General features: G+C 45.2%; 2 protein-coding genes across 6 annotated transcripts in view; both read right to left on the reverse strand.

The window, feature by feature from the left end:
* Positions 1–2753, reverse strand: part of TTC39A (tetratricopeptide repeat domain 39A) — a 48462-nt gene extending 45709 nt beyond the window's left edge. The window contains exon 1 of the mRNA XM_074334709.2: positions 2604–2753. Coding sequence (XP_074190810.1) covers positions 2604–2656 — 53 coding nt within the window. The 5' untranslated portion in view covers positions 2657–2753. The remainder of the gene's footprint in view (positions 1–2603) is intronic.
* Positions 2754–15439: 12686 nt separating this feature from the next.
* EPS15 (epidermal growth factor receptor pathway substrate 15) overlaps positions 15440–15883 on the reverse strand; it is a 102093-nt gene continuing 101649 nt past the window's right edge. For 4 of the 5 annotated variants that reach the window (XM_088791133.1, XM_074334711.2, XM_019742857.3 and 1 more), the window contains one exon: positions 15440–15780. In XM_088791133.1, the coding sequence (XP_088647259.1) occupies positions 15634–15780 (147 nt within the window). In that variant the 3' untranslated portion in view covers positions 15440–15633. The remainder of the gene's footprint in view (positions 15781–15883) is intronic. The other variant, XM_074334710.2, reaches the window with a different exon arrangement.

The raw sequence follows: 15883 nt of genomic DNA on the forward strand, positions 1-15883 counted from the left end.
CCATTTGGTCGTGGGAGAAAAGGCAGCATGGTGAGTGATGGGTGAGGGTGGAGAAGTCGCAGGTCCTGAGCTGGGAGAATGGAGACCTGGGTTTGTGCCTCAGGTGTGAGACCTGATGGGGGCAACTGGGAGCAAATAATTCTCTGGGTATTTGTGTCCAGCAAGGTCCCTGAAGTATAAAGGCACATGTGTTCGGGCCCTCGCATGTACTCCCTTACACAGGCCCATGGAGGGATGTGGAGACCTCTGCTTGGCCAGAGCGTCCCTTCTCTCCCTCCTCCTCACTGTCTCTCACCTCCCTCCCATCCTTAGTGATTCTGGAACTCGCCTCCCAGCCTGTCCATTCACCATTTGCCAGTTCTTCCTTCTTAGCTTCTTTCCTCTGATTCCCTCCATCTCCTAATCCACAGCCCAGCATCTGTCCTGGATCGTCATACCAGCCTCCCCTCCAGTCTCCCTGCTGCCCTCCACACTGTGACATCAGCAATATATACACATTTGAAACTCAGAAGGCTCCCTGGTGCCTAAAGGATAGAGCACAACTGGGTTCTCACAGGCAGGGCAGGCGCTGGGCAAGAAATCCTTCTGGACACAGCCACTCCTCACCACCCCAGCCAAGGGATCCCACCCTCCTCAGAAATCATTCCCCCATGTCCTCATCAAAAATGAAGCACACTCCAAGCCCCATTCTGTGCTGGGCTCCGGAGACATGGGGCAGATGAGCCCTGTCCCCTCTTCATGTGTAGTGGGGAGACGGAAAAGGGGGACTGTGACCCAGTGTTGAAATGGTCTGTCCAAACTCCTTTCTCTATGGAGTAGCAGGGTTATTGTCAACTATGTAAATCCCTCCTAACGCCCTCTAGTGGCTTTCCAATGCACAATGAAATCCAAACTCCTTGCCCTCTTGGGCAACCTGCCTCCAGAATCGCATCATGCGCTGACCCACCCGCTTTTCTGCTCCTCAGACACACCTCAGGCTTTGACATGAGCTGTCCTTTCTGCCAGGAATGTTCTGGACAGGGTCGATTTTCCTGTCCCTCACATCATCCTATAGTAAGTCTTACACTGCATCGATTTCTGGTGTTGACTTACTTGCCTACTTGTTTAGTGTGTCTTTCCCACCAGAACACAGTTTCCTGGGAGCAGGGACTTATATGTCTGAAGTAACACCATATCTGCAACGCTTAGCACAATGCCTGGAACAATGTTTGTTGAGAGACTGAATGAGAGCCATGAGAGGGAAGCAAAGATGCTGGAACCCTGAAAGCCCGTGAGGCTCTAAAAGAGATTACCGAAAGTTGCATCTTACAAGGATGCATATTAGGAGTGGAGCATGGCGTTCCAGGCAGAGGCAACCCCGAGTACCCCACCACAGCTGTGAGAGCACTACAAAGCCAGGTGGTGTTGCTGGACCACAGTGAGGGTCAGGGAGTGATGGGAAATGGCCTGGGCAGACCACAGCCTCCTCAAAATCCTTGAACTTTAAACCTCTAGGTGATAGAGAGCCATAGAAAGGTTTGTGCTTTAGAAGAGATTAGTCTAAAGGATGCAGGGAAAGGAGGAAGCTGGAGGAACTGGGAAAGTTAGGGGCTGTTGCAACAGTCCAAGGGGAATGAACAGCGTTGAGAGACATCCAGGAGATAAAATCAGCAGAACTTGGGAGACTGGGATGGAGGTGAGGAAGGGAGGAGAGAGGAATGACTCCCAGGTTTTGGGCTTGGGCAACTGGGTGGATGACTGGGCCATTCTCTGCGATGGGGACACAGGAGGAGGAACAGGTTTGGGGGTGAAGATGTGAAGTCTGACTTGGGGCTTGCTGAGTTTGAGGTGCTTGTAGGACAGTCAGATGGAGGCATTGGGAGGGCAGTTGTATTGTCCTCCACGGGGATAACAGGGCGAACTTTACGTAAAGGAAAGGAATTGGGGTTCAAGATAGCTCTTTAGAGAGTTCAGGGCTGTCTCCTCTCTTCTCTCTCATTGGAACACATCTAAAGACACCAACTCATCCAAGAGGTGGGGACAGCTGGGAGGCAGAGGTGACACACAGGAGGCAATGACACATCCCTGAAGGGTTTACCTTGGAGGATCTGTGGTACACCTAATTCCACCATGCACCAGCACTGGGATCCAGGATTTCACCCCCAACTGCTGCCCCTAGCCGTGGACAACCCCTCAGGGGAATAGTGTGCCTGTTCTCACCTGTTGGAGCAAACCATGCAGCCCTGGGGAGCACCAGGTGCGTGACCGGCACAGCTGTGGAGAAACACTGGCTGCTCAAACCTGACTCCCAGCCGCCCGACGATGTCCAGCTCACATGAGTTGCTCTCACAGGTGGCCCACATGTTGCAGCAGGAAGCGGAGTTTGAGTGCGACAGGGATGGGGAGGCCACAGCCCCGCTGGGAATGCGAGCAGGGGCAAATGGCGGTGCGAGAGGCGCTGGGCTGCCCCTCCCGGGGCCTCTGACTTTTACCCCGCGCCCAGCAGCCGGCACATCGCTGTCTCCAGCTGTGCCCCCTCAGCTGTCCCTTCAGTCGTCGGCTGTTCCCCAGCCACCCCTCGGCCCCCTCCGCGCCACTCGCCGAGTCCCCGCCCCGCCTGGTACCTGCGGTCGCTTTCCCCAGAGGCCGCTCCCTTCCAGGCAGTCAGAAAGGCCATGGACGCCAGCAGGACTCCGAGGGGGGCTCGCGCGGCCCCTCGTGGCGGTGGTGGCTGGGGTGGCGGCTCCCGGGCAGCACCTGGATGGGGCAGGCGGGGCGGGACCGCAGGCTCCGCCCCGGCCCCACACGGCGCTTCCCTGCCCTGCAAGGGCGTCGGTGTCCCCTCCCCCAGCAGACCTGCGGTCCCAGGGCAAGACCACTCCATTCCAGAGCTGTCAAGACCCATCACTAGTCACAAGGAGAAACTGAGGCCCAGGACGGCCAGAGATTTGCTCAAGGTCACACAGAGGGTCATTGGAAGCCCCAGCATCTACCCCAGGCCTTTCCCTTCTACCTAAATACAGATCTTCCCTGGCAGGGCTGCACCTGAATGAAGTCAGGGGCTTGGGACTGCCACAGGTGTGGGGCACAGAGCAGGAGTGGCAGGGGCAGTGTGGGGACACAGCCCCAGAGAGCAGTTTCCAGGCTCTCAGCCTCACGTGGAGGGGTGCTGGCTCGGGTAGTAGATGGCTGTCAGCTGTAACCATTGAGCCATTGGCCACTAATATAACTGCCGCGGCTATGTTGGGGAGTCGAGGAGAGTCGAGGAGAGTAGGTCGGTTGGCAGCAAAGCGGACAGCAGGTCACAAGTCGTGTGAACCCAGCCTCCAGTGAGACCATAGTGGTATGACTCCCCTACCTATGGCTCCATGGGTGTTCCTTTTTGGCCTAGCCATATCCTGCGTTCTTATGTGGGGAGCGGGAGCAGAGACCCCACAGGCCGCCCCACATGACAAATGGCGCAGTGAGCAGGGTGTGGTGTCGGCCAAAACTCTCCAGAAGGTAATGGAGCAGTTTGTGCATATGAACACTCAGTCTCAGGAAGACCAGGAGGAGCAGCTGCCGGAGAGCTGGACCCCGTGGAGGGTTGGGAAGACATGGACGGTTCCCCAACCAGCATAGGCCAGAGAAAGCGAAGGTCGTTGCGGCCCTGTGGGCTGGGAAGTGCTTGCTGAGGCCCTCACCCCCAGGCTGGGGAGGACTTGGAGCCCTCGCCCTGCGGAGAGGGCACACTTTGTGAGGCTAACGCACAGCCCTGGCGAATGACTATGGACTATGGGGAATTGCCTTCTATTCCTAATTTAATGGACCACTTGACTGTTTGGGAACATACCACCATGTAGTGGAACTGGCAGATGTTTGCTTTTGCATCCCAACCAGCCGCCATCGAGAATATTTAAGCACCTTGACTGTGAGCCGCTGTTGATCCAGCACTGTACCCTGAGAGGCCCAGAGAGAGTGGCAGTGCCCTGAGAACCCTGGCTGAGCCCAGGATGTCTGGCTGTGCCCAGAGAGAGTGGCAGTGCCCTGAGAGCCCTGGCTGTATACCCAGAGAGCCTGGCTGTGTCCAGGATATTGCATTCACCTCCAGGATCCTCGCACAGGGCCCCCTCATGGAAGATGCTTGTCACATAGATTGTGAGGCGAGACCCTGTAGGGGTGGAGTGTGGGGACAGAGCCCCAAAGAGCAGTTTCCAGGCTCTCGGCCTCACATAGAAAGGTGCTGGCTCAGGTAGTAAATGGCCATCAACTGTGATTGGATGGCCATCAGCTAGTTGGCTGTCAGCTGCAACCAGTGAGCCATTGTCCACTAATATAACTGATGTGGCTACGCTAGCAGAAAACGGGGGGCTAACAAGAAGATGGTGACTGAGCTAGCAAGCGCAGATTGCAGTTAGAGAGTCGGTTGGTTGGCAGAAAAGCGGACAGCATGTCAAACAACGTGTGAATCCAGCCTCCAGTGAGACTATAGTGATATGACTCCCCTACCTATGGCTCCGTGGGTGTTCCTTTTTGGCCTAGCCACATCCTGCATTCTTGTGTGGGGAGCGGGAGCTGAGTCCCCATGTGACACCCCGCATGACAGGCAGGCAAAGGGGCAGAGCAGTGGAAGCAGCTGCCTGAGCCGGAGAGTGGAGGCTGCTGTCCAGGCAAGGCCCTGGGATGGCCCTGTTCATAGACTTCTGATTCCCAGCACCCCTGTGGGAGGTGATGGTCAGAGAATGGGCCACAACCGTCTCCAGCATGAACTGTCTTCGAAACCCCATATTTTATCTTAGGTCATGTGCATTTTTATTTTAAGTAACTACTAACAAGTAGAAGAATCATCTCTGGAGCAAGGTGCGCCCCTGGCAGTGCGTCCAGCAGGCTTCCACGGGAGGTGCAACTGAGGACAAGGAGCAGGAGAGCACCTTGAGGAGGTATTTGAGAAGTATCACCCCAGCCCAGCATGAAGGTTGGATTCAGTGGCCCCTGGAGACTTCTCAGTGAGACAGGATGGGGGTTGAATACAGAGTAGGGGCAGCGTGGCTAAGGGACCGTTTCTGCCTCTTTTTGGGCTGTGTCTGTATCCTAGGTACTCGTGCAACACAAATCGTGTCTAATAAATGATGACTAATTCTGACAAGCCTGAGACATTCTCTAATATGTTTTACACACATTCTTATTTAATGTCATCTTATTAAATTTTCACTTACCCTCGTTTTTAATTGATGTAACTGAGGATCAGAGGGGTTAACTGCCTTCCCTGAGACGAAGCTGTGGAGCCAGGTCTTACACCCTGATCTGTTACCCCATCTGGTGCTTCCTCCCACCCTGCCTGGGCCCAGAGGTGGGCTAGGCATGGAGTGGGAGGCTGGGGCAAAGCAGAGGGCAGAAGCCTCAAGAATCATCTGAGCAGTTTCTCTCACTTTTCCTTGGTAGGCAGCAGAGATACGACCTTTCCTCCATTCTGTGAGCGCTCAGGCATGGTCTTAGCAGGTCAACAAGGGCCCAAGAATGCTGCCTATCTGATCACAAAGCTAGAGCTTGCAGATCTGAAAATTCCAGTTCCAGTGCACCCAGGGGTCCAAACCCCTCAGCCCACAGAGCCTGTCCAGCTTTGCACTGCAGATAGCTACCTTCCTCCTGGGCTCACAAGCATGACTACCAGAGAGCCTCAGAAGCCTGGTGTCCTATAGCCCCAGAGCCCAGTCTAATCCCAGGTGGGATAAAAATCCCACCCAGCTGCTGAGCCCACAGCCAAAACCACTTCCTCCAGTATTTCCCCAATAGAGGAATCACTCCTTCTTTGGAGGTTAATTATCTCTCGCAGCATTTAACACTACATATTTTTTAATCCTTAGTTATCAATGACCATATTAGTCTCACTCTTCAGATTTCTGTCTGAAGATAATGTCTCACATGTGTCTTCCAGAGCCTAGCACCATTGCTGCAGAGTAGGTGCTCAGGGTTGAGTAAATGAAGGAACTAAAATTTATCAAGTTTCTATCAGTGGCGGGCACTATGCTGAGGGCCTTTATATACACTACTTCTAATATGGGTAACAATTCTGTTTTGAGAATGAGTCAGAAGTTTAGAAATGCTCCTGAGATCAGATTAGGAGCTGGGATTCAGTCCCAGGTTTCTCAAACTTCAAAGCTTGTTTTCTGTTCTTTTCCCCCTCTTTTTACCTTCATCTTCATCATCACCATCATTTATTTACAACTATGTTAGGGGGTGACCAGTTAGCTCAGTTGTTTAGAGCGTGGTGCTGATAACACCAAGGTTGCCAGTTTGATCCCCACATGGGCCACTGTGAGCTGTGCCCTCCTACTATGTTAGGTATTATTCTAAACCCTTCATGTTTCATCCTCAAAACAATCCTATCAGTTATGTCCTTTTACAACCCCAATTTCTATAGCTGAGAAGTGAGGCAGAGCATTAAGTAATTTGCTTAAGGTCATAGGCTAGTTAAGTTGCAGAGCTAGGACTCAACCCAAACAGCCAGACTCGAGTCTGTATCTTAACCCCAGCCTGTCTGCTTGCCACACAGGCTTTTAGAGTGCACACAGCATTCATGAATCACTTTCCCAAAGCTTATCTTATTTTGAATCTCATAACCTCAAGGTAAAGCAGGTTTTATTCTTTCTCTTGCTCTGGAGCCAGACAGCCTGGGTTGGAATCTTGGCCTCACCACTTGATAGCTGATTGTGATTTCAGGCAGGTTATTTAACCTCTGTGTGCTTCAGTTTTCTCATCTGTAAAATGGGAATAACAGTACCTCTGAAAAGGGTTGTTATAAGGACTGAGTTAATGCAAACAAAGTAGAGTAGTGCTGGACACGCTGTGTGATATATGCACCTCCTACTATGAGTTTTATCCTGAATCAGTGAAGGATGATATGTTCTATATCAGTGAACTTTCAAGATAACTGGTTTTATTCCTTTTAATTTAATCATAGAAAGACATTTTCCTAAAATGTATTTTACCTTTTCTGTCTTCTTAAACACAGACGTGACAGTATAGTGCATATCTGCCACATAACAGGAGTGAAGATTTTATATCCATCATCTTTAATCCTCACAACAACCTCACAACAAGCTGTGAAGTAACTGTTAACCCCATGGAGGACCAGAGAAGTTGATTTACCCAAAGTCACACAGCTAGCAAATGGTAAGACCAGAATTTAGACCCGTGTTTATAAGACTCCAAGGTCTGGGTTCTTTCTACAGGGGTAGCAACCTCCTCCGGAAGCTGCAATGAATCAGGTTTTCTTGGAGAACATCAGTTCTTGCTTCGGGCCCAGGGTTGCTGCGTGTAGAACTGAGGATTCAGTGTTTTGATTTTGGAAATTTGTTTTTGTTTCCATTGACCATATCTGGCACAAAGGGCTCTCTCTGGCATTGCATTGATGGAAAAAATAAAACATATCAGTGCTTTACATTATTACAACCTGAAAATATTTCCAGTGTAGGACCAGGCCGGCTGCACACTACCGCAGAAAGCTTTTACTAAAGTGACAGTGGCACTTTATACTTGTTAAGGTAGCTCCTGTGGACTTGTGTCCTTGTACAGGATCTGTAAATCCTCAACAAAGAATTTACAATAATGTACTCCGAAGACCGTCAAGCTGTAGCGCCCTCTGAGTATGTAGTGCTGGGGGGTCAGGCTCCTCTGTGCTGAGACAGGTCAGTGGCTGATTGGGATGTCGTCATCTGTGCAGTCAAAACAGGTGCTGTGAGTGGGAGGGAATATTGCCAAGCCCCACAGATACTGCTCCTGTCAGAGAAAAAAATATTCCTCCTGAACCACATATCCCTCCATTTTTAACAGGAAGTTCAGCTCCTTTATAATCTTAGGGGACCACTATCATATATGTAGTCCACCTTTTCCTTTTCCTGTTTAGGTATGTTTAGATACCTTTTTTTAATGAACACCACGAGGTTCCTTAATCTGACCACTGCTCCAACATGCAGTAGCCAAAACCACACTGCCATGACAACCCCCTATGTTCCTTTCTCTCTCCATCTTGGTTTCTTATTCCTACTGATCCTCAGGTCACCATTCCAATCCCTCCTGACAGTCACTGTTACGGTGATCTAGGCCGGACCCAGCCGCTTTCTCCTTCATATTTCCAATCAATCCAGCCCACTCCCAGTTCATGGAGCTGCATGCACCTCTTCAATGATCTGTTTCTGACCCTGTCAGAAGGATGCAGGGGGAGGGCATGTGGGACACTGTTTATAAAGGGGACAGCAGTGGACAGTCCTATCCTTGGCTTGCACACTCACTGACTCACCCAGAGCAACTTCCGGGCCTGCAGGCTCCATTCATGGGAAGTGCCCTGTACAGGTGCATTACTGTTTATCTTTTATACTGTATTTTTACTGTACCTTTTCCTTTTCCTGTTTAGGTATGTTTAGATACACACATATTTACCATTGTGTTACAGTTGCCTACAGTATTCAGTAGTGACGTGCTGTACAGGCTTGTAGCCCAGGAGCAGTAGCCTGTGCCGTACAGCCCAGCTGTGCAGTAGGCTGTATGTACCAGCTAGGTGTGCAAGTGCTCTCTGTGATGTTCACACAATGACGAACTCGCCTAATGATGACTTTCTTAGAATGTATCCCTGTTGTTAAGTGGTGCATGACTGTAGCTCAGGCCTCTCAAGTTCTGACTCCAGAGGAAAAAGAGAGAAGAGGCTGAAACTAAGCCCTTAAGTCTTGGGCAGCTGAACACATTCTATACACTTATTGAGGTGGGAAAGAAAGATGGGGGGGAATCTTCCTGCAAAGACACACCTTCCCCTCCATGAGATCATCTTTTATATTATTAACCTGGATATATAACATTAGGCCCTACATTTTTTTCCTTTTTTTAAGGAGGGTGCAGCTCACGGTGGCCCATGCAGGGATTGAACCGGCAACCTTGTTGTTAGCACCACGCTCTAACCAACTGAGCTAAACGGCTATCCCCTAGGCCCTACATTTCTTACTTGAAAAGGTGTGTTTAAAAGTCAGCAGCTTTCAAACACTTTATCTTGTGATTCAGTACATATTCAACAAAAATTCTATTTCATGATTTTGAAATAGAAATGCTACTCATTAACATACTGAAAAATTTACAAATGAAGTGTTAAGATTTGCTTCAAAATAACATGAGAGGGAAGTGGGTAGGAATATAGATAAAATGACACTGAATATGGATTGGTAATTATTGAAGCTTATTATTGGGTACATAGTTCATGCTGCTATACTACTCTGTTCACATTTTTTCCATGCTTCTTGATTCACTAAACTGATTTCACGACCCAAGTAATGTATTACAACCTGTTGTTTTAAAAACGTCAAGCTAGAAAGTAAAATTTTGCACATTTTAAAAGGATTCTATACTTTACAATCAGATTAGGGGAATCTTTATTTCCTTTAAGTGGCATTTTTTTCAAGATTTGTTTCAAGGGAGAAAACCAGCTTGCATGTTCAAGCCATTACTGATTAAATACCAATCAGAAATGAAGGTTCTGAAGGAAAAGCCTTCCAAGGGGTTCGAAGGAGTTAACCTGAGTGTGATGGGAATCAGTAACATGTTTTATTGCAGGAGTGATAAAGGCAGATTTCGACTCTAGGAGAATCTGACTGCATCATGGAAGATGGTTTGGAAGCAGAGATAAAAAGAGACTGGTGGCAAGATTAGGAAGCTTTGGCAAAAGCCTGAGAGAGAGATAATGGGGCAGTGGCCCTGGAGATGGGATGACAAATTTGAAAGATATTTTAAAAGGCAGAATTGTTAAGATATGTTGGTTTGGAGGAGGATGAGTCAGGGAGAAGGCCTGGTACATATACACTCGGTACATAATATGATCAGTGAAGGGGTGGAATCAGAACCCTGCAGCTCGGATGCTTTGCTAAGAACTTAGAAACGGGGGAAAGTCTGCCTTAGGAGGAGTTAAACTATAGACTCCACAAGGCTGAAAGCAAAGAAATGCAAAGGTACCCCAAAGGGATGAAAGCAGATATGTAAAGGTACCCCAAAGGGACATTATACCTACCCAACGAGCCACACCAGACTGTAACCTGATTAAACACATTAATCTGAAAAACGTGTCCATCAGAGGGACCCAGGCAGTCCTGGGTGCAGAGAGCGAGTGGCCTCAGAGGCAGGAGGCATCCAGGCACCGGCAAGGGAGGTGTCTCGTACAACCAACTGTGGGTACTCCAAGCCCTGTGGTGATTTTTACTGGAAACTGACATTCTGGTCTCTCTACATCCGTCCCTGTGAACTTGCTTAATGGGAACTCTATTTCTGTTTTACTGATGAAAATCAGGTTTCTAAGTTGAAGGTAAGTCCTCGGACTAGGCTGAATTCACTAAAGTAATGAATGCCACTTAAGTGAGGCCTCTTGGGAGACGGTCTTTCTTTCCAAGCGAACAGCTGACCTCGAACGGTGTGGCCTTGTGAGAGCTGTGCTCTCCTTTATGATTTGACAGTCACCATCTATGCTTTTACTAACGCTAGGAGAATACTGTGTCCTGGAAACATCTCCTCTGGGAAACCTTCCCCAGTCTTCTCAGCTAGAACTATTCTCTCCTTCCTCTGAGTGTTCCAGCATTCCTATCATAATCCTCAGTATGCAACGTTGTGAAATTAACAAAGCAGACGTGCATCTCCCCTACTATACCGCTGATGGCAAGGCCCTCTTCCGGGCCTTCTCTTGCCCCTGGCCCCGCGCAGCACCCAGAACACAACACACCTCAGCAAAGGTGAATGGGAATAACGACAATTTTCTTATTGTACATTTTCAAAACTCAGTACAGAGCTTTCTGAGAGTAAGAGATAAACTATAGATCCATGCATTACAATTATTTAAATGTCATTTTTGTTCAACAGAGTGATTGAGCGTGGATTCTGGAGCCAGGCTGCCTGGATTTGAATCCTAGCTTTGGCACTTTTTAGCTCTGTGATCTTGGGCAAGTTATTTAACCTTTTTGTACCTCAGCTTTCTCATCTGTAAACTGATAATAACAGTACCTAAACTAACTTAAAAGATGGTTATAAAGATTAAAATGAATCAGTATATAAAAGTGCTTCAAACAGTACTGGCGCATAGTAAGTGCTGTTAGCTTGCAATTATTATTTTTTAGAACTTTACCCACAAGAAAGGTTACAGGTGCTCTATACTATGAAGCAGCATCCATACGTCAAGTATACAATGACAAGGTGCAACAGCATTGCAAACTAAATGAGTAGAAACTTGCAGGAGAATAGACTTGGAAGTTGGCCTCTACTACAGGGGTTCTCAAAGTGAGATCCCTGGGCTAGCAAGTTTAGCATCATCTAGAACTTGTTAGAAATTCATTCTTCAGTCCCATCCTATACCTACTGAAGTCAGAAACTTGGGGGAATACAGTCTGGATTTTATCAAGCTCTCAAGGTGATCCTGATTCTTGCTAAAGTTTGCGAACGACTCCTTCCCCTCACCACCTACATCTAATCACTCTAAGACCTGTCACTTCTCCTAAATCGTCCCTTCTCTCAGGCCTCAGCCATAGCCACATTTTAGGTCCTTATCATCTCACCTGAATGACTCCAACAGCCCTCATCTGCTCTCCCTGCCATACCTGGTTTCTTCCTAAAGCAATCCTCCAAATTCCTACCAATGAGATCACTCACACACAAACACGAACACTTTACTCTTTTGCCCACAAACTTGAACTCTAGTCACACTGAACTACTTCAATCCTTACTGCTTGCTAGCACGACACCCTGTCCTACCCATCTCTGTACACGACCCCAGCCTCTGCCTAGAATGCCGTCCCGTCATCTGTGAGGACCTTCAAAACCTACGCTTTGCCTAACTTTTTATGCATTCTTTCCAGAGCCTTGTCAGCACTGATAAATTATTTTCCATTTTTGCTAGCTTCATGACTTTAAAATTTGTATGTCTTTAATAAAAGCAAGGTTGGCCATCTCCCCTACAAACTTATTTATCACTTACGGTGATATTACTAACTAGCAATGGCTGAATGCTTCCATGTCTGAAACTATTCTAAATCCTGGTAAGGATTAAAGAGAATGAATGGGAAAATGTTTTAGAAGATGCCATGCTATGTAGTAGGTTATTTCATTAATCCTCAAGAGTAGAGATTACATGGATTATTCTATTTATGATTTCTCCTTTGGCTTCTCACCTTTAATAGAAATAGAGAGTGGTGGTTAAAACTCTGGATCCAGTATCCTGGGTTCATAGTCCAGCTCTGCCACTTACTAGCTGCCCAACTGTGGCTTCCTTAGGGCACCTCTTCTGCAAAACGGAGACAATAACAGTATCTTTACACTACAGGGTTACTGTTGTTGTGAGGTTTAAATGAATTAATATATGTAAAGCACTAAGGCTCCGGCCTGGAGCTTAATATACATTGCTTGTTGTTATTTAACATCTCCTATTCCTAGTATCTCTTATAAGCAATTTTTTTCTACACACAAAATAAGATAAAGCATGTTAAATTGGAAAGAGTATCAGGTTTTAGAATCAGAGAGACCAGAATCCAATTCCTGGCTCATCTGCTTATTAGCTGTATGATATGAAGCACATTATTTTAACTTTTGTTGAGCCTGTGCCCCCATTTCTAAAATAGAGAATAATAACAGTACTATTTAGGGCTCGTGTGAAGATTAAACAAGAAAACACACATACAGTGCTTAGTATAGTACTTCACACATAATGTGCATTCAATAACCGATAGCTATTTTCACTATTAACAATAACATAACTAAGTTTTTAAAATTAAATACAGTTGACTCTTGAACGATGTGGGGAGGGTGGGTTATAGCCACATATAACGTGGTCCTCTACAGACGCGAATCCCCAACTGAGGATTGAAAATACAGTTGGCCCTTGAACATGGGTTCAAATTACGAGGGTCCCTTGTATTATTAAAAAGCTGTCGAAGTCAAATCCTTTAGAACAATCCTGTGAGTTAGTTATTATGATGTTCATCAGATGAGGAAAATGAGGCTCAGGGAGGCTGAATAACTTTCTCAAAGTCATCTTTCTTAAAAATGGCAGACCAGGAATTCAATCCCAGGATTGTTATGAATTTTATGTCATCGTGCCCTCCTAGAATCTGTGTCATAAATCCTCACTCAACAAATACATACAAAGCCACCTATGTTTGAGGCACTGTCTCTATGCATACACATTTCCTATCTTTCTTTCACAACAACAGGACTTGACAACTAAAATGACAGTTCACGTTTATTAAGTATCCTACCCCAGGTACTGTCTCAAGCACTTTATACATATTAATCTGTGCTGACTATGTAGTTACCCCTGCTTGGACACAGCATGGATTGTCCAAAACTGTGCAAAACTCCATTTGAAATAGGATGTATGGATAGCATGTTTTATTATTACTTCAAGTTTATTATTCTCATAGTTACAAGCTACAATTTAGAAGTTCGAAACATAAAAGAGAAAATTCTATAAAGAGAGAAACCGAAACAAGTATGTAGAAGATTGTTAAAACTTTGAAGTAGTGTCACTTGGTTCTCAGGAATACTTAGCTGTTCTTTTCAAGCATAGGCTCTGGAGCCAGAGTCAACAACGTAAAATATAATCACAAACCACTCTAAGACATTCATCCTATACAAGTGAGCATGGAGATAAAGATATATATTTATATTTATATAATATATACATACTTTAATATTATATTGGTCCACTGAGTATACATATTTTAACAAAAGATAAGAATCTATGTAATCCAGTTAAACATACATAAGATTAGGGTACACTTATTACATCAAAAGTTGGTGTTTATAAGTTACAGATATTTAATACTTTCCAGAGTGTTTTTTAATTAAAAAAAATATTTTAAAAGCATTTCAAACATCTGTTCATTTTCCCAGTGCAAAAGAAGGTTGTTCAAGTCAACTTACCTTTTTCCTGAAGTGTAAGGGGAAGAAAAAAAACCCAAAACCATTGCCTATCACAACTCCCAACTCTACCTTCTCAATCATCTTTTGCAGTATATCCTTAGTCACATTGGATAAGTTTATCAAATTTAAAGCCTTGTGATTATGATTCAGCCCTTGCTTCATATGTATGACTTTTATGCTGAACGGTTTTAATTTATAAAAGTAGAAAAAAGTTAGCAGTGCAAGAAAGTGGTTTAAGTTTGTTTTAATTTGCAGCAGTCCAATTGTGTGGAGAGAAAGAAAAAGCACCATTTCAAGATGAAATGAACTGGGTATTCTGGAATTTATTCATAGGCTAGGCAGCAGGTTACTTGGACTCACACAGATGAGTACCACTTTGACTTGGTGATCACGGAGACTTTTAATTAATTTTTAGGTGTATTTTTTTTTATCTTGGTAAACAGGTATTCAGTACATTACCTAAGTCATTAACTGATATTAAAAAATTTAAGATTATAATTTACAGCCTACTTCACAGTCTATTTCAAATTCAGCTGTCTGCTAGGTCAGTTTTACAGGAGACAGGCTTTTAATACATGAAGAGCTTTGATAATTTGGCAGGTCTCTTCTGTCCAAATTAAAAAAAGATTTTTTTTTTGCTAGCCTGCCAACTTCATAGGCAAAAAAACATGAAGAGAATAAACTATTTTAAGCCACAAAAATGGACAAAGAACAATAATATGATTTAATATGTCATTTTTTTCTTTTGAATTCAGTGAAAGTTTTTCCATTTCAAGTAATTAAGCCTTCATTAAAGAAAACAAAAGTATATATACAAAAATTAAAGTACCTTCCAGTTCTTACTTTCTAAAGTTTCTTCTGCAAAAGTACAAAAATAAACCTACCATGAACTGAAGAGGACAGTGCCATAGCAATGGCAGAAGGCTGCCATGTTAAGATTTTTGCTTACCTTACCTTATGTTGTTTGAGTATACTGTAGGTGGTAAATTTTCTCCATGTCTAGCACTTAAAAATTATGAAGAGGAATCTGTTTATCCAAAATTCTTTAAGTCCAGAAAAAATTTTTTTAAAAATATATTTCACACATGGGGCTTTAGCATTTTTATTTAGGAAAAGATTGAGTCTACTGGTTCAATCTAAAGCATCCCTTTTTCAACAGTGGAGTCAATTTATGTAAAATATTTTTCCTTGTCTATAGAAAACAAATTAAACAGTATTTTGATTATATGGAAATATAAACATGCACTTTAAACTAGCCAATCTGCACTACCACAAAAGAAATGGGATGTTCTTTCCCTTCTCCTCCCTCATCCATTCAAATCAGAGGAGAATATGGCAAACTTTACGAACCCCATGGGCTTTTATCAGAGTAACTATAGAACAAGGGTAGCACAGGGGTAAAGCTATTTCTCTATATTCCAGAAGGAAGAAGCTTGGGTGCTCTAGCTTTACAAGTAAAAGTAGTACAGGCAGGCAAAAGCTCACAGTAAATGCACACCAGGGGCCCAGGTGAAGTTGTCTGGCTGGGTTACTGCTTTTACGATGGGGCGGGCGGGGGTTGGGGGACAAATCTGAAACGGAGTTTAGAAAAACCAAAACAAAAACCTTTGTCACATTTACAGGAATCTCAAACCTTTTGTATTCCCATGCTCATAGGTAGTTTTGATACACACTTTAAATAGCTTCAGTATTCAGGCAGAAGAGTATTGTATGGTTGACAAAGGACAGGAGAATTCTTCATGCTTCTGAAATCTCTGATTTGCTGAGTGCAATAGCCAGTTCTAAGTCTTCTTGTTCTTGCTGACTGAGTCTGGCGAGCCTCTGCTCTTCCTCTCTCTCACTTTCCCTCTTGGCCCATTCAATCATATCTTCTTCAGAGGGATACTGCCGTTTAAAAGACAGATGAATGAATGAATGAACTGATTAATGAGTAAAACAAATAAAAGGAAAAATAGATTTTACAAAGGATATTAACTACTTGTTTCAC

The sequence above is a fragment of the Rhinolophus sinicus genome, chromosome 14 (genome assembly GCF_057876585.1).
Source record: "Rhinolophus sinicus isolate RSI-liver-muscle chromosome 14, RSI-T2T, whole genome shotgun sequence".
Classification (NCBI taxonomy): Eukaryota; Metazoa; Chordata; class Mammalia; order Chiroptera; family Rhinolophidae; genus Rhinolophus; species Rhinolophus sinicus.